The sequence below is a fragment of the Trichechus manatus genome, unplaced genomic scaffold, assembly GCF_000243295.1.
Source record: "Trichechus manatus latirostris isolate Lorelei unplaced genomic scaffold, TriManLat1.0 scaffold00299, whole genome shotgun sequence".
Taxonomy (NCBI): domain Eukaryota; kingdom Metazoa; phylum Chordata; class Mammalia; order Sirenia; family Trichechidae; genus Trichechus; species Trichechus manatus.
In genome coordinates, this window is record NW_004444235.1 from 758,634 (window position 1) to 777,979 (window position 19,346).

The 19,346-nt window shown below is 38.4% G+C and overlaps 1 protein-coding gene across 1 annotated transcript in view; it reads right to left on the reverse strand.

Annotated features, from left to right (window-relative positions):
• Window positions 1-511: 511 nt before the first annotated feature.
• The window catches only part of DCBLD2 (discoidin, CUB and LCCL domain containing 2), a 109,369-nt gene continuing 90,534 nt past the window's right edge, over window positions 512-19,346 (reverse strand). The window contains exons 6-13 of the mRNA XM_023725338.1: window positions 18,870-18,994; window positions 13,557-13,707; window positions 12,668-12,754; window positions 12,444-12,569; window positions 8,686-8,779; window positions 5,007-5,056; window positions 3,917-4,057; window positions 512-3,056 (exon numbers count right to left, since the gene is read on the reverse strand). Of these exons, the coding sequence (XP_023581106.1) occupies window positions 2,587-3,056; window positions 3,917-4,057; window positions 5,007-5,056; window positions 8,686-8,779; window positions 12,444-12,569; window positions 12,668-12,754; window positions 13,557-13,707; window positions 18,870-18,994 (1,244 nt within the window). The 3' untranslated portion in view covers window positions 512-2,586. The remainder of the gene's footprint in view (window positions 3,057-3,916; window positions 4,058-5,006; window positions 5,057-8,685; window positions 8,780-12,443; window positions 12,570-12,667; window positions 12,755-13,556; window positions 13,708-18,869; window positions 18,995-19,346) is intronic.

Consider the following 19,346-nt stretch of genomic DNA (forward strand, 5'->3'; position numbering starts at 1 on the left):
AAATCATTGGTAGTTCAAGGATCGCACAGGGGCAATGTGCATCAAGTCTTAAAGTATGCATCAGTTAAGAAAACACTTGCCTCTCATCAGAAAGCAAAAAAGTTCCAGAGGAAAAAACAATAGATGCGCAAGATTACTCAAAAACAGCATCTTTGGGAAAATGAAGTTGTTACTGAAAACCTCTCTCTTAAAGCTTTAAACAGGCATATGATTTGAGGAAAAGTATATTCTCTGTGTAGGGAGGATGATTAAAAAAAATAATCTGTTTACCCTCTTCTAGCCTGAAAAGGGATGCCTGTATTAATACATGTGCTTTACATATTCATGAATGTTTTAATAGAAGTTCAACATCTGTGCTTTTTGTTTCAAGTATTTTGAAACAAAATACGTATTGGTTCTTCCATGAATAAAATTGTGCCTCAGAGTTTGTCTGAAAAAGGAAACGCAAATGAAAAAAAAAAAGCAACTAAAGCTTACAGCAGGAGGGCAGGGAGGCCACAGAAATAAACAGTTCTATTTTGGAGGCAATGTTTTAGAATACTGATATACCTGTGCAATCAAGCAAAACCAATACTGTTCATCTTTATTCACATTTCGTAAATTTTGACAATAGCATAATCTGGTGGCACAGGCCAGCAGAAATGACTAGAATCTGATGGGAAAGTACATTTTAACACTATGTTGACAAACTAAGGTAGTATGGAAGAGGGGGTGTCAAATTTATATATTTCTATTATATGGTCGACTTATATCATCTTGCCAGTCTCAAGACTTTTAAAGACGTTTTTACACTACATTGTTGCTGGGTGCAGTCAAGTTGATTTTTGACTCATAGTGACTCTGTGTGACAGAGTAGAACTGCCACATAGGGTTTTCTAGGCTGTAATCTTTAGGGAAGCAAAACGCCATGTCTTTCTCCCGCAGAGCCACTGGCTACGTTCAAACCACCAACCTTTCGGATAGCAGCCGAGTGCTTAACTGTTGAACCACCAGGGGACTCCTTTTTTAACACTACAATAAATTACAGATGATTTCTATTTCACCCTATCTAAAACTAATTCAGCGGCAAGTAATGAACTGTGACAGAGAAGTTGCTAGGAGGTATCAAACACAAGACATGACTACTAAAATAGGATCCTTTTGCTAGGATGCTGTAATATCTGTTCCCTAAGAGTATGACATAAAAGGCTCCTCTTGCCTCTCACCACACAGAAGTAGGGTAGAATCAGGCACAACTGAAGAATACATGTTTAATTTATATTTCTTATAATAGTTTACTATAGAAAACTGAAATTAAAAATTATTTATTCAACTAATTAAAAGTTTTCTAAAAATACTTTGAGACTCAAAGAAAACTTTATATATAAAACCAAAGACAAACTCTGGCTGTTATTTTTTTATATTATTTCTGAGTGAATGATCTTGCCTTTCATTGTGATAAACATGAATGAGTCATGTTCACAAGCAGTCACTTAACCGACTTTAACTTTTCATAACTCGTCTAGGAAAAATCCCATTGCAAATAAAGTTGGGGTGGTGTGGGTGGGAAGGAATCCCCTTTATAGTGTTTCTAAATTAAAGTTGTTCCTGTTTTCACATATTGAGAAGTATACTTTAAGATATTATCCAAGACCATTGCCACTGAGTTGATTCTGACTCATAGTGACCCTGTAAGACAGAGTAGAACTGCCTCATAAGGTTTCCAAGGCTATATTCTTTACAGAAGCAGATTACCAGGTCTTCCTCTCTCAAAGCCACTGGGTAGGCTCGAACTGCCTACCCCTATTAGAGGATCTGAATTCATGAGGTTGAGCAAGTTGATAAAAGCAAGTGTCAGCCACTGAAAAAACTCAAAACAAGTATTTTATAAACACAAGAATGGTTCTGGCCACCAAGTGCCCCAGGCAGAATGAGCAGGGATGAAACCAGATCATGTACCATGAAGTGTTAAAGCTCTTAAGAGTGTCAAGAAGTGAAAAAAATCAGTCACCCTGCTCATTACAAGCCAGAAGCTCCCAGCTAACAAGCTTCCTAATGAAAAATAGAGAACTGTATATGACTGCCAACAAAACAATGATATCACAAATTATAATTCTTTAAAAAAATAAATCTAGGAAGCAATCTAGGAATAGAAAAGGAAAATATCATGATAGTACCCACCTCTCACAAAGAGCAGAATTTCAAGCCTTTAGATAGTTCAAGAACAGTACCATGCATTATTGCCAGACAGGCTTAGCGCCATCTCTAGAGTTCATAATGTACCTGCAGCACTGGTAATAAATACTTTCTCTCAGTGATTCTTAATTTCTTTGAAGTGCATTATAGAAAACTTTTTCTGTATTAAAAATAGTGTTTTACAGTAGTAACAAACGTGATGTTTGGAATTTAACAGGCAAGCAGTAACTGTGCCATAGTTATATCTTCAAAGCAAGATGGCAAGATTAGTAGTTTCCTGTACCTCGGTTATCACATTTTCCTCAACCACTTCAGTGACAGATAACGTAATACATTCTATATATTACTACCACTAATACAAAAAAAGGCCATGTGCTTTAAAAAGATGCTTTGTAAAAAGCAGCATCACCTTCAAAGGATTTCTTTAAAAACATCACATTCACCCTCCCTCCCTGCTCCTGATACTTCTTGCGTGCTCTGCGGCACCTGGTACACCAACTCATCTGGGGCACCTGGACCTGGCTTCCCGCCTTTCGGGGTGTCATACTGGGCCCTGGCAGAGGAGCAGCTGTCCGTCCTGGAGAGAAGGGTGTTGTAAGTTCCCCCTAAAGGGGGAGGCTGGTTCCCTGTGGCTTTGAAAGTGGACGTTGAGGGCAGACCAACTGAGGCCGCAGGGTGCCCCGACATATCCATGACGATCGGGGTTGCATACTCGGGCCCAGTAATAGGGAGTGGTTCGGCATAGGCATGGTAAACCTCTTGCACCGGTGAGTTATAGGGATCCAGGTCAGCATAGCCTGCTTCTTTTCCTTCTTCTGGTTTAAAGGTAGATCTCTGATGAAGTGTGCCAACAATTCCTCCCACAAGTGGTTGTGCATACTCTACGGATATCACAAAACACGACAGAAAGTTATCTTACTAATACAAAGATCACACAATTTAGGGCGGGAGCTGCAGGCTTACACCAAAAGCAAATACTTCCTTACAGCATTGTTGTTGCTATCAACACAGACACTACAGATTTTCTAACTGCAAGAACCAACTTCAGAAATTAAAATTATGTTATCTAGTATATGCCAGGAGCCATGGTGGCGCAGTGGTTAAGAACTCGGCTGCTAACCAAAAGGTCGGCAGTTCGAATCCACCAGTCGCTTCTTGGAAACCCTATGGAGCAGTTCTACTCTGTCCTATAGGGTTGCTATGAGTCCGAATTGACTCGACGGCAACGGGGAGTATGTGACAGAAAGCCTCAGTTGTGTAACTTTGCATAAAGAGCTTGTATATGTTCTTCAGATTTAGATAGTATTTCATTGGAAGAGAAATATTCCATTATTGGAATAATCTTAGTCTTGGAAAATTACTTCAGAGATTTTTTTTTCTTTTTCAAACATTAGGAAATGTTTAAAATAAATAAGTACTAGGATAATAAGATAAATACTATAAGGAACATCCACTGTATGTCTCTACTGTTCTCCTAACTCCCCGCAAATAAAACCAAAACAAACAAAAATAGGTAAACATCAAAATCTTAGTGTTTTCACAAATGAATACCCCAATTTTATGGACAGAACATCTAAGACAAAGAAACGACTCTCTCAAGGTTATCTTTTTAAAAAGTAGTTCTACTCTTGGAAATTAGCTCATCTCTTAAATATGAAAAAGATAAAGATAATGTAAACTCCGACACACTTCACCACAGGCACAGCCTCCTCCACCTTGTGCCTGAGATGGTCACGATTACCTGCAGCATCAGTCTGCAGCACTGTGCTGACCTCTCTTGGGCGGCTCAAGTGATTAACTTCGCTACTGCTGTAGTGAACCAGGGTTTCCTCGTGTTCCACTGATTTGGCAGGGAGGAACTGCTTCATTCCTTTCCACCACCCTACATTGGGGTTGCAAGAACAGAAAGGCCATGAAATAAAAACCTATGTCTCAAATGATAATAGTCAGCATCATCCAGGGAGAGATCCTGTTGCATTTAAGTCATTTCTGTAACAAATAAATACCTGGAACAAAGTAGCCTTTGTTTCAAGTTTATTTTCTGCTTTGATAGAAAAATATCTAGTGCAAAGCAGAACATGATAGAAATCACTATCAAAAGGACAAGCAGAAGCAAATCCTGCTATTAAAGTGCAGCCAGATATACTTGTCTATGTAGGAGTAGTTTCTAGTAAGTTTTTCTCAAAAAATACTTTCTGAGTTCCACACTGGGGGTACTAGCAGCCCCATGATCTGCTCCCACCGCTACCCTTGCCTACTCTGGTCACAGCAGAGACGTCTCTGCTCACAATGCGAGTTCCAGAAATGAGGCTGGGAAGGGAGAGACCTGTAGAGGCTCTGGTGCACTTGCAGCAAACTACCGTCTGGTGCACAGAGTAGGAACTCAGAAGATGACAGCTCATCATGGAAAGATGTCAGACCTCACGGACTCCTAAACTGCTGCCCTCCACCTGGTAAATAACCACGGCAAAGTGACAAACACTGTGCCAATGGGACCACAATCATTTGTTTCTTACACAGCGTTCTCCTACATCAGAAAGCTGGTCTCCTTCAGAGAAACAGACACACAGGTGAAACCAGACACATTTTCCAGAAGAAAAAGAACAGAACGTGTGCAATGAGAAATAAATAACTTTCCATTTTGTCACTTATTAACTAGGAGAGGTTTTGCAGAAGGGTGAAAATGGTCAGAACAGAACAGGAATGCCACTTTTCTAACAGTGTTGGGAGTTCCAATGGACCTAAGAATGGCTTTCTCTCACTACTGCCACCTGGAGGGCAGGGAGATGTTTCCCTCTGATAGAAAGAGACAAGAAGAACACAGCAGTTACCTGCCCGGTCCCAGTAAGGTAAGTCATAGGTGCCTTCAGTTTTTTTCTTTCTGGAAAAAATACAGGGGGAAAAAGGTTGGTAAATAGAGTGAATTCAATGGTAAGAAATCTCTGAAACAGCAGAATAAACACCAAGTTAATAATTAATCAAGAGTACACATTTCCACTTGGTAATCTACCTAGGGGAGTCCTCTATTTCATGTGACTTTCAAAGTTGCCACTGCTGAGGTGCATAAATTCTGGACTCTCAATAAATATTAAGCAACTGTCTCCTCAGAGAGTTACTTTACCCACTGAAAAGGAATAATGGGATAAAAAAGGCAAGGTCTGTAAACTGAAAAGATGGCATCAAACCAGAGACCCAGATCTGATACGTGGGTTATTATGGGCATGGTGATGAAAATCCTGTTAGGTCTGTTAGTTTTCAAATACAAATTATACAAATCAATCAATTTACAAAGTTCACAGAACAGCAACAAAAACAAAATAACATTTTCTCCTGGTTTCTATTCTGTACTGTTCTTTTTCCAACTTCCTGCCTTTCTTCTACTCTTCTCTGCCCCAGAGAAGATTCAAGTGTCACATACTTTAACTGTACGGACTAACACCCCCAGCCATCCCAGCTATCGCTAACAGTGACAAATGGTGGCGGGAGGGGAAAACATGACTGTCTAGGCTGAGAGGCACATCAGAGTCTCTGGTGAGGTGGGAGCCATGTATACAACCAAGAAGATTCTCCCCACCCCAATTCCTTAGAATTCTGACAGACCCTCCTCAGGAGAAATCTCCCTCCCTTGGTGGCACAGTGGTTCAGCGCTCGGTCAGCATTTCGAACCCACCAGTGGCAATGTGGGAGAAAAGGCCTGGTGATCTGCTCCTGCACAGATTACAGCCTACAAAACCATATGGGGGAAGTTCTAATCTGCCCTATAGGGTTGCTATGAGTCAAAATCGACTTGACGACAACAGGTTTGGTTTTGGTTGGTTTCTTTTAAGAATGACTATCTAACAAGAGCCTGTGACAAAAAAAAAAAACAAGCCAACCAAAGGACATTTTCAGATTCAAGAGTGTAAATCCAACCTAATTAAAATTAATGCTTTGCAAGATATAGAGAAAGTAGAAATTATTCTAGTTTACAAATGAAGACAAGATGGCTATGTGGTTTGCTCAAGATCACGAATATGGCTTTCACAGATAACCCAAGCTATGTGCATTTCTTGAGGAAACACTTTCTCCAGTATTACAGTATGTATTTAATATCAATATAAAAGCTCCCTCATTTTAAAGTCTGTACATAAAACATAATATTTCATTATTTCAAAGTAAAGTATAATATAAAATTTGTGGAAGATATGGTAAGTGCTGAAGCTGTTAATTAAAAACTGGAATGGAAAAGAAATTATAATAAAATGTTGGCTTATTAATAAGTACTTTTCTCCTTGAAGATGTTCTAAGTATCATAAGGTTTAAAAATAAAAGCAAATCAATAATCTTTTCAAAACAGAAGTTAGATGCTCTATATTGCTAGGACAACAAACTTTATCAAACGAGTATTAGCCAAAGATTTTATTATAAAAAATTTTATATTATATACTTAATCTCAAGTGACAAAGCTTTAGGTTATTTATTCATTGCATGGGTAGTGCCTGGCATGGGTTAAGGATTCAATAAACGACCACTGTTTTTATTGTTATTCTCTTCCTCCCTACTTTCCACAACCTCTTGATGACATCTCCTCCTCCACTCCTCCTCATGAAGCCATCGTCAGCAATTTCAACTGCGTTCTTAGTGGTAATTCAATTCTCCAGCTCAGACCTTTTTTTTTCCTGAAGACCAGGCATGTATTCCATCTGCCTCTTAGGAGTCTGAATGTCCACAAGGTCCTTTAAACACTGCCCCAAACTGATCTTAGGACATTGTTCCTGCCTCCCTCCAACAATCCCACTCCCCATTCCTCACCCTCACATCCCGGTGCTTTAACCACACCGGCTTATACTTCCAGCTGCAGCAATGGTGAGAACATGGGCCCTGAAGCCAGACTGCCTGGTCCAGATCTCTACTCTGCCATTTACTGTTCTGAGGATGAAATGAGTTAATATACAGAAAGCATTTAGAATAATGCCTAAGATTAACATTTAATTTTCACTCAAAAGTAGCTACTGCTGCTGTTACTTCCATGGTTCCTATTGTTCCGTTGCCTGAATGCATCATGTACTTTCCCTTCTGGGACTTTTCTAAGGCATTTTCCCCTCCTTCTTTCCCTACTGCCCTCTTTGGGTCTCTGCTCAGACAGCCAGGAGCCTCCCTCAATGCCATGAATCTGGGATCCAGGTGCTCCTCCTGCTTCCCCCATGGCATAGATTCTGTGGTTGGTACCATGGCTCATAGTGCTCTGCTTTGCAGTTTAAGCTTTGAGGTTCAGCAATGGATCCCGCAGCACATGGCACAGTACCTGACACAGGGTTGTTGTTGTTAGATGCCACTGAGTCGACTCCAAGTCATAGCTACTTACCTATAGTAGAACAAAACACTATCTGGCCCTGTACCATCCTCACAATCGTCAGTTATGTTTGAGCCTATTGTTGCAGCCAGGATAGGTGCTCAAATACTTGATGAATGGCTGAACAAATGAAGTCATTCTCTTTCTCCACCAAATCTGTCCCTCCTTCTCTATTATCTCAACTCACGATATCTCTACTGGTCCAACTGCACAAGCTACAACTTGACATCATCCTAGATCTCTCCTTCTCCTTCTTCCTTGGCAGACATCCTGTTGATGTTCTGAAACACCTCCCCCTCCATTCTTCTCCTTTCCCTGGAGTCAGCTGCGTTAAGGTCCCGCCTAGACTCAGTATACTGTTTGCTAACTCCTCTCACTGCTTCTTCCTGTCTCTCTCCTCTCCAATCCACCCTTCATACTCCTGCCACTATCCTTCTACAATCATCTGATAATATCACCCTTCTGTTTAACATTCCTTGATGATTTCCCCATCTACAGAATGAAATCTAAATCCCTTGGTCCCAGAAAGCCTTTCCTGACCAGGCCCAGACTGCATTTCTGTGGCTATCTCTGTTTGCCCAACCATGCCATGCCCATGGAGGGTGACTCACTAGTCTACCTACATTCCACGTCTCTGTGCCTTTGCTCACACAAGCCTCTCAGATCGAGGCCATTGTCAACCTTCTGCTACCTAGCCAACTCCAACTCCTGCTATAAGACCAAGCTTGTGGATTGCCTTTTCCCTGAAGAAAAGACTTTAGATAACTCTCAAGGTTCTTGCATCTATGTTCACTTCATAAATAGCTCATCAAACCATATTATAGTTCTTTATTCTGAGTCAGTCTACCCTGCTAAACTATGAACACTTTGGAGACAGGAATTGTGTCTTTTATTCTTTTAGTAAGTAATACTAGGCACTCATTCTCTGCCGGAAATTGTTCTTATTTATCTACATATACCACTGTTTAGCACAGGATCTGATACAGTAAAGGTACCCAGTAACTGACAGTTGAATTGAACCAATTTGTTTTTAATTGGAATGAAGAAATTTACATAATTTTTATTCCAATGACTACTTTAACTCTCCTCAAAAAGTCAGCTGTATTTCATCGTCTACAGTGAGTAGTTTTTGAACATACCTCTCTAGGCCCCAGCAGGTGAATGAGCTCTGCACTAACCTGTTTCTCCAATGCCAAGCACACACTAAAATAAGAATGAGGGTGGTGAGCACCATGACTAACACAGGGACAAGGACTGCTGCCAACGCTACATCTGAAATAATGAAAAAAAAGTACATTAACACCAAAGGCAGAAATCACGAGGAAACAGATTGAAAGGTTTTACCATATCATCATTCAAACTGGATAATATATTTTCTGGTCATATATATAAACTGGTAAAATATATTTCTGCATATGTGATAAAGAGTTAATATAATTAATATATCATAGAGCTTTACAACTAAAAAAAAAAATAATGGAAAAATCAGCAAAGTAGATGAACCAACAATATATTAAAAAATACAAGTGACCACAAAACTTACTGGCCTCACTAGGAACAAAAAAATATAGTTAAAATAAGAATAAGGCGCTATTTTTGCTGATCAAATAGGCAAATATTGAAAAAGCAACAACTAACTGTGGAAGAGGATGTCAGGAAACAGGTGTTTTCACGGGAATAATAAATCGATACTAATTTTCTGGTTGGCACCTTGGGGCAGTATGTATAAAAACCTATTATTTGGCAATTCTATATCTAGGATTTATTCTTAGGAAAAAATTAAGAAGACATGCAAAGATGTATCTTTAAAAATGTTCATATCCTTTCTCTGAGTAAATGTGAAAAACCAGAAGTGATCCAAATGCCCAACACTGAGAGGGAATAAATCACGGTGTCCTTACAGTGGAAGACAATCCAGCAACGAAAAAAGATGTAACAACAACTAGTTGCAAAATATTTACAGAAATAGGAAGGTTAACAATGTAGGTGTTAAGCACAGAAAGCAGACCGCAAATGTGTGCCCGCACTGTGTGTGAACTGGTCAGAAATCAACACAGTGCTAGAGCTGTCGGAGTCTAAAACATAATTTACTCCCTGTATCTCACTCCACAGATAAGGAACCCTGGGCCCAGATGTAGAAAGTTGTCTGCTAAGGTCCATCAGGACATGAGTTTCTTCCTTCATCCCTTCCTCCCACTTACATTTATAGATAATAGCCATGAGGATGGCAACAGCAACAGCTGATATTCACTGGAGCTAAATGCCAGGCGCCGCAAGATGGGCCTGACCTGCCGCGTCTTATTTACTCGCCTTACAATTTTATCCAAAAGACAGAAGAGGACGACGCTATAGGAGATAGAGTGAAAAAAGAATCAGTAATATCAGACTTCTGAGAAGCTGGATGAGTCAGGAACCAAGCCTCAGGGGAGGCGATCAGTCTTGGGCAGTACAAGGAACCTTCTTTTCCACTGGAGTGGACCCAACAGGAGCCCTGGTGGCACAGTAGTTAAAGTGCTCAGATGCTCACTGAAAGGTTGGCAGTTTGAACCCACTAGCTGTTCCATGGAAGAAAGATGTGACAGTCTGCTTCCGTAAAGATTATAGCCTTGGAAACCTTATGGGGCAGTTCTGCTCTGTCTTTACGGGGTCGCTATGAGTCAGAATCATCTCAATGGCAGTGGGTTTGGTTTTGTGGGACAGAAGGATACAGGTAAGTTTGTAGGCTTCACAGAAATGGAGTTTCCTCCTAATGGTTTCTGCTTTCTTGGTCAGAGAGGTAACTAACAGTAAGGGAAGGTCTCTGGGTCAAGGGTTTGAAAAATATGGAGAAGATTTAAAATAGCTATTCTTGAAACCGTCAGGAGAGCTAACTAAGGAAACACAGAAAGATCGCCAGCCAGGGGTGAGGGCCCCACTGGGGGAGCACCTGGAAATTATAGTGACACAAATCTGACCATACATGATTTCTCCTGCATCACTCTCAGCCTGGTTGTAAAAATGGAGCAAGAATTGCAGAAAACAAAAATAATGACTCAGGCTAGCATGCACACAGAATTTAAAAAAGTTAAGTGTGCTTTTTCCCAAGAATTTATGAGAGTAGAGATAACAATCAGGTTCAGATGTATGCAGTGCAATTTAATCAGAGGCTTTTAAACAGATGCCTAAACATCTGTTCAGGTATAAAAAATAATAAAAGTTTATACACTACCATCCTGAAGACAAGGAGACTGGAAGTTTTCAATCGAAAAGACCCACACATTCTTTGTAACTCTCTTTTTAAGCTTTGAGGAATCCCAGCTCTGGGAAGAAAAGACTTTAAGAACATTTTTTAGTCTTGAGATTCTAAGATTCTATAGTCAGATTTTAAGATGAACAATACTTATAAATGCCTGTTCTTCCATCCAGGGATGTGGTCTGAGATTCTGCCCAAACACATGCCTTCTGGTAAGAAGCTCTTTGTGGGACACTGAGTCTCTTGCCTCTGAGAACTCTCGCTTCTCTCTAGCTCCTGTTTCTAGCTTCTCCTGCATCATGTGAAAGAAAAGTGGTCTGTTTGGAAATACCTTGGAACATAGCAAAGAAATTGAAATGTGAAAAGTTGGAGAAAGTTTCCTGAATCCAGGCAGATTTTCAGTTTTTAGAAGAAACAAAAAGAGCTAAGAGTTGGGAGCTCAGAAAACGAGAATGATTACACTTCTTTATGGCACAAGTTACTCTGAATGGATTGCTCTCTCTTCTCTGCACTTTCTTGAAAGTGAGTGTGCTTTTCATCTGCCAGCGCTGACACTAATTCCACTATGACACTGATGCTTTTTTCTGAACATAATCAAAATGTTGTTTTTCAGTAACCAGCAAGATAGAAGAGCTACTATTATTTCGTATAATTTAACAACTTACTAAACCCGTTGCCATCAAGTCGATTCCAACTCATAGCGACCCTACAGGGCAGAGTAGAACCGCTCCCATAGGATTTCCAAGGAGCAGCTGGTGGATTCGAACTACCAACCTTTGGTTAGCAGTCCGAGCTCTTAACCACTGTGCCACCAGAGCTCCAACTTAACAGCTTATTTATCATTAATAATAAAATCTAAAAACAAACTCTACTAATAAATTTATATTTACAATCTGGAAAACTGTAACTGTAAACATTTAAAAAATGAAAGACCAAAGTTTTTATGAGCATATAAGTCAGAGTATTTTGAAAAAAATTAGTTTCCACCAAAACTTGTTTTCATTTTTTCGTCTTCCCTTTTTGCCACCTACAAATTAATATATGATCAGGAAAAAAAAACTCATTTCCCTTTATGGTTTTAGTTATTTCTAGAAGTATTCTATTTCTAAGCCTAGGACTCCACATGTTTAGCTCTAAGGGTGAAAAAAATCACAAGAGGAAGCTTCCTGCAAACTGATAAGAAGCTCTTTGTGAGACACTAAATCTGTTGCCTCTGAGAACCATTACTTCTGCTTCTAGCTTCTCCTGCTGCAAGTGAAATATCTGAAGAAAAACCATCTTTAAATATTTGAAGAACAACTGCACCTGAGAACTAAACTTAGATCAATGAAGTCCATCTTCTCCCCAAGACAGAGAGTGAATTTTTTTTTTTTTTTTTGCTGTAATTAAAGAATATAGTGGTGCAATGGTTAAGCACTTGGCTGCTAATGGAAAGGTTGGTGATTCGAACCGACCATCTGCTCCACAGGATAAAAGACCTGGAGATCTGCTCCCATAATTATTACATCTTAGGAAACTCTATGGGGGAGTTCTACTCTGTCCTATAGGATCTCTACAGTCGGAATTGACTCGACGGAACTTAACAACAACAACACAGTCTGAGGAAAAGAAACCAAAAGTCAAACTGGAAATACACCTGAAAACTTAAGTTAGAAAAACCCAAAATATTACCATGTGACAGGTGTGAGTCTGGGGTCTGCATACCTTTGGTTACGTCTGGAGTTACAGTGGTGTTTTTGATATCTGGAGAGGCAGTTGTTTGTTCCGTCTGTGCAGGGAATTCATTGCCACTTCGAGGTTGTAGTGGGTGAGTAAATTTGGGGGCATGACCTTGAAAAAAATTTAAAAAACTCTTTGTTCTTTTCTCTACACCAACTTGATTAAGATAAACTTGAGATATCAAATTCTCACATTTCAAGCAGGCCCACCTTTGGCTATTTTTGGAGGGGCTGTGGTATTTTTGAGGTCATTGCTGTTCCGAGGAGGTGGAGCTTGAGTAAATTTTGGAGGACGACCTTGAAAAAATGGTTTAGAAAAGTTTATACATTTTGCTGATAAAATCGTAATTAAAAATATAATTTTAAGTGTCTTCAAAATTTCCTACAGTACTTAATTCTGCAGAGTAATTTTAAATCTCAGAGAGAAATATATCAGGAGGATAGATATTATAATCTGCATTAAATGGAGAAATTTCTCAGATTCATTAGTTTTTAAATAATTAAGTTGTCTAAAAAAAATCTTAGGAAGGAGAATAACAGTGTGGGATGATGTTGGATTCTAAAGCTATAAAGGTGTCACCACAATTTGATATATTATTTACTCATTTAATAAATACTTATGGAGGGTCCATTATCTATCAGGCATTGTGGTAGGTTTCATGGATACAACACTGAACATAGTATTAAAATATTATACAGTATTGAAGGAAGTTATTCCCTTTTTAACTTATTCAAAATAAAAGGCCCTTAAACTGAGTACTGCTATAATCATCAGTGCTTATGTGACGCAAATATTATAATATGTGAGAACTGATTAAAAACTACTAAGATTGAGACTAGACCTGGAAAGCAATCTCATTACATTATCTTACGAATGATGCTCTCTTATTCCACCTGTAATTTTGGCAACCACCCTGATACCTGCCTGACTTTTTAACAGGATAATTATTTTTTTTAAATCCCTTTAAGAAGATATTGTAACTAGAGCTTACACACAAAAATATTCACATTATCCTTAATTATGTTCTGTGAGAACAAAACAATTTTTAATTAACAACCCACAGAAACTAACATGTCTTAAAACACACAGTTGCTTTACCTTTAGGAATAAACTGACATCCAAGCAGTTCCACTTTCATGGCAATTTTCTGCTGCCACTGGATAGGGTTCACTCTAATAAAACGTGCAATAATTGGTGGCAAAAAGTTATTACGCACATCCTGGTGATAATCTTTGTTTCCTTGAAATATCTTTAAAAAACAAAAAATTGGTACTTTATATTAACAGAGGTCACGATTAAATTCTTTCATTTAAACTGTTTTTGTTTTTTTTGCTCTGGGCCTTAAATGAGATCTGCAAAGTATGACGATAAGCAAGAAATAATTTTTAAGTAAATAAATTAATCATAATTCAGAAAAACTATTAAAAAGCTGCACATTCTTCATAAAAATTTATAAAATAAAAATACAGAACATGAAATGATTTAAGATAATTTAAGAATTTAACAAGGATGCTAAATTGGCAGTTTGAGAAGGTTTCTATTGCAGTGAGGTTTACTGTATTAATAACCCAGTAACTCTAGTCCTGTGGAATTACCAACTATTTAAACATATTAATTTTATTTTCAAAGTACAGCATAACTGAACAGAAGAGGTCTTTAGAGGAAATACTTTGCTTGTGTACTTTTCATTATTTTTCTCTCAATAAATAGACTGAAGGTGAACAAATACTAATGAACATGTAACATATATACCACCACCTACTGGATAAACTACATAAAAACAGCTCCTATATTATAGGTTAAGAGCTATGGATGCTAATCAAAAAGGTCAGCATTTCAAATCCACCAGCTGCTCCCTGGAAACCTTATAAGGCAGTTCTATTCTGTCCTATAGAGTCGCTATAGAGCCTATAGAGTAGCTGTTGAGTTGGAATCGACTCAAAAGCAATGGGTTTTTTTTTTTTTTATAACTCCAAGATCATTCATTGTTGATACGTGAACCAGGAAAGTGACTTTGAAACAGTGTTCTGTACCTAATTTAATGATTAAAGCTAAATAAAAAATGCATTATATAAACAATCCCAGGAGTTCTGGTGGCACAGTGGTTAAGCGCTCAGCTGCTAACAGAAAGGCTGGCAATTCAAACCCACTAGCCAGTCCACAGGAAAAACATGTGGCAGTCTGCTTCCGTAAAGATTACAGCCTAGGAAACCCTATGGGGCAGTTCTACTCTGTCTTACAGGGTCACTATGAGTTGGAGTTGACTCAACAGCAACGGGTTTGGTTTGGTTTTGATGTAAACAATCCTTAGGAAGAGATATTATTTTAAGTGACTATCTCATATCTCATTCCCTCAGCTACTTCAAACAAACACTGAACAGTTCTTAATAATTTACAAAGCATTTTCATGTAATTTTTTGCTCTTCCTGACAACCACATGACATAGCAGAGCATAGGAAACCAGGGTGCAGAGAATGCAAGTGGATTGATTGCACAGCCAGACTAGTCAATGACTGAGTGGGAACACGACTCTGGGTCTTCTGACTTAGTCTAGGGCTCTGGGCTAAATCATCTAGGTAATTTCTGAAGATCATTAATAAGGAGACACCAGTCTACAATCAAACTGAATTATTTTTTATCAGCTAAAAGTGAGAGTAAGAAAATGTTTAATTTCTCAATCAAGTTATTTCAAAACATTAGGGCCATTTTATTCTTGGCTGACTCCCATGGCATTAGTTATAAATTTCTAAAAATATGACTCTACGTTTTCTAAAAGGCTTATTTTGAAGTTACAATAATCTACAAACTAGCAGGCTTCCATTATTTCCTCAGATATTACTCAAAAATTAAATGAAGACAATTTATTTGTAATCTTTATTATATTAGTAGAAAGGAACAATGGCTAAATATCATTTTAGGACATAAAAGTGATCTCCGAGATCTTATTCCTTCCTGCAGTCAAAATTTTATAAAAACTTAGCAGGTGAAAAAAAAAGCTTATAAAAACTGAGTGAAAAGATTTGCTATCGTTAACCTATGAGCATCTGTGGAGGGTCCTCTGTGTCCTGGAGGGTCTGCAAGGTGTCATGAAGGCAAAGCAGAAGTGGACATCAAAGTGCCCACTCTCAAGGAACTACATTTTATTGGACATTACCAAACATAAATATGACATATTTAAAAAGTAATGTATTATGAAAGCAAGTTGTGTCTGTCTACCCATCCATCCATCTAGCCTGCTTTGGGAAAACAAATCCAAAGCTGTCTCTATGTAGCTGTGTGGTCATGCATGTGTGCATGCTTAGAAAAGGTGTGAAAATAGAAACACCAGCATGTTGACAACAATTACCCTTGAGGAGCTGGGTATAGATGAGACACAGATGGGCAAATATCAGTGAAGGAAAAGATGTTATTTCATATAATTCAATGCAAGGACTTCTGTTTCTGTCCACAACAGAGTAACTAATAGGGACTGGACTTGCCCTCCTGCCTCAAGCATATGAAAAATCAGATAAAATATACAAAACAATGGCTTTCAGATACTGGACAATAGGCAGCACAGGGCAATGAGCCCTGAGAGAAGGGAAACAAATGAAGCAAGTCCTACTATTGCCCCCATACTGTCTCTGGAGATAGTTTACAAACTGCTGTGCAGGAAGGGAGATTCCACACTGAGCCTGATGGCCTCCCTGAGCTATGGAGATGGAGCTCAGAGATCAGGAATGCAAGGCAGCTAGAACTTGCAGGGCAGAGTGTAGGAGAGAGGAGAGCTTCAGAGAGACAGAGAATGAAATGTCTACAAATCTGTAGGGGGCTTCCCTGAAATCTTTGGCTGCATTTAAGAAAACCACCTGTGGTTCGAGAAAGAACCACTGAAAAGGAGTCAGTGCAACAACTGTCAGAGCTCCCACAGGGCTGGGATCAGCTCACATTTCCAACAACCAGAGTGGGAAAACCTCATAAAACATGGAACATTGGATTGAGAACTCAGAAGACCACTGGCTCAGTGATGGAGAAAAATTAGCCCTACACTACAGGCTGCTCAGGTCCTGCCTAACAAAGCTTAAAAGCAAGCCTTAAGTAAAACTGTTTCTAAGTAACTTAACTGCATTCCAGAATAACGCTAAAAATATTTTAAAAAAGTATAAAGCCAGCACCAAACAACTAAGCAATGTAAAGTTCACAATGTCTGGCATTCTACCAAAAATTACCAGGCTTGCAAAATATGACCCATAACGAGGAGAACTATCACTCAATTGAAAACACCCAGATTTAAAACGCATGAGAAAATCAGTAGACCAGGACATCAAGAGTTATCATAAATATACTCTATGTGCTCCAGAAGATAGGAAAGAGAACGAACATGTTAAGGAGTGATACAGAAAAACTAAAAACAAACAAAAAAAAAAAACAAAAAAAACCCCTCAAAACTGAAAATCTAGAGGTGAAAAATAACAATATCTAAGATAAAAATACATGCCAAAAAAAAAAAAATCTGTTGTCACTGAGTCGACTATAACTCATGGCAGCCCACGTGTTACAGAGTAGAACTCCTCCGTAGAGTTTTAGCTGTCATCTTTATGGAAGCAGATTGCGGGACCTTTCTTCTACGGTGCCACTGGGTGGGTATGAACTGCCAACTTTTAGGTGAGCAGTCCAGTGCAAACCATTTGCACCCCTCAGGGACTAGATGGTATTAATAGAAGATTAGACATTGTAGAAGAATAGATTACAGAGTTTCAAGACAAAGCAATACAAATTTTCTAAAATAAAAGAGAAGAAAAGATTGAAAAAAAAACAAACAGCATCTGTTTGGGACATTTTCAAGGGTCATAATATTTATGTAATTAGAGTTGGGGGGAATATTTGATGAATAAATGGCGTAAAGTTTCTCAAATTTGATGCAAACTGTAAACCACAGATCCAAGAAGCTCAAAGAACCCCAAGCAGAAGAAACATGAAAACTACACAAAGGCACAGCATAACCAAATTGCTTAAAACAAATGATATAAAGAAAACTTTAAAAGCAGCCAAAGGAAAAACACATTACACAGGGAGGAATGAAGAAAAGAACGGTAGCAGAATTCTTACTGAAAACAACGCAAGCCAGAAAACAACGCACCAGCATATTCAAAGTACTGAAAGAAAAAAGCATCAATACAGAATTCTTTATGCAGTGAAATTATCTTTCAAAAAAGAGAAAAAAAATTTTTCAGAAATATAATTCAATGCCATTAGACATTTCTACAATATAAGCATGGATAATTTTTGTAATTTCAAAAAACTAGTTATATTCCACAAGTGTAATAGATATTATACAAATAAATATGGATGTGCTAGAAATAGAGTCGTCAAACTGGGGAGGGGGGATTAGGCAGAAGTAGGCTAGGTTCAGAGACAGTACTGTTACTTGCTTCCATGGGTAGAGGCTCACCAAAGATGAAGTTCATGTGAAATCAAGGAGAAAGGAGGAAAGAAGACCTTGAATAACAGCAGAAGAGTTTAGATCCACATAAAAGATAATAGGGAGCCCCTGGAAATTTCTGACCAGAGAGATGAAAAAAAGTGGTAACTGAAGATATATTAGCAACTCATACATAATACAGAAATGACAGTGTATTATTAAAACAAAATTCATAGGGAAGTTTCACTGAAAAAATGTGCCCATAATTACAATTCTAGACATGAGGCATCTATCTTGGGAACAGGGACTTCCCTAGTTACAAGATCCTTTGTGGTGGTTCATGAGGCAAGAGCCTGGGTGAAAGGAATAAAGATCAGAATGAGATCCACCTCTACCTATCCTCTATCCCTTATCATCTGCTCTCGCTTATTATAGCACTTTATAATTTTTTGCTAGGTAAAACAATTTTATAATGACCACAGAAGTTAAGGAAATTCTTTAGATAGGAAAGCAATTTTCTAAGATGGAAGTTGGTGGGATAGTCTTGACATGGCATTCCAATTCCGTAACATTCTATAACTTATTGGACACTTCAGCTTTTAGTTATTTTGTCTTCTCCCACCCCTCCCTTAACTACAGAGTAGAAAATTGGGAACAAATTAGGTTCTCCATCATTCTGTGGGATAAGAAAAGCTTTATAAGGACAAGAAATTACAAGTTCTGTTTTTAGACTTACTTAATAGAGTGTCTAAACAACCCAGTTAAAAACGTAGTAACAAAAATCAGGAAATTACTAACCCTTAAAATCACCAAAAGGGACCTGGTATCACTGAGAATTTTCTAACTATAGTCAAAAGGCTAAGGCCATTAACTAACACTACCTAAAATAACCAGAAGAGGGCAGAGTTATGACAAAATGTTCTTTAACTTTTATATCTTCTACAGTCTATAAGCTTTGGAAAAGGTCCATTTTCTAAAGGTTTTGTAAAATACCTTGGTAATCATTTTACCTTATCTTGCTCCACACCAGGCTCTCTGTACACAGTCCATTTCTGCCCATCATCACTGTACAGAATTTTGTAGGCAGACACATAGTAATTGTGCTCCACCATGGTGGATCCAGTGGTTATGATGCCTGGGGAACGAAGAGTTACTTTCATTAGCCCACACAGGCCGATCTCCAAAATCTATTCAGCATCAAAGCATAAATTCCTGAGATGCACTGTTCAAAAATTTCTATTTATGACACATTCCCATATGTAAGTGCACAGTTTCACTATAATAGTTGCTAAATCTGTGGCTTTGTTCCCATGCAGAGACAGGAAGAATTATGGGCTTGTATAAAGAAAAGGCTATTTCATTTTTGGCAGTTTGTGTTCGTAATCATTGTGAAATATATTTCAACTTCTGAGTAAGAATGACTTCCTGGGAATTAGCAGATTAAAGGTGATCACTGTTATTATTTAAGTACCAAAGCAATATAAATC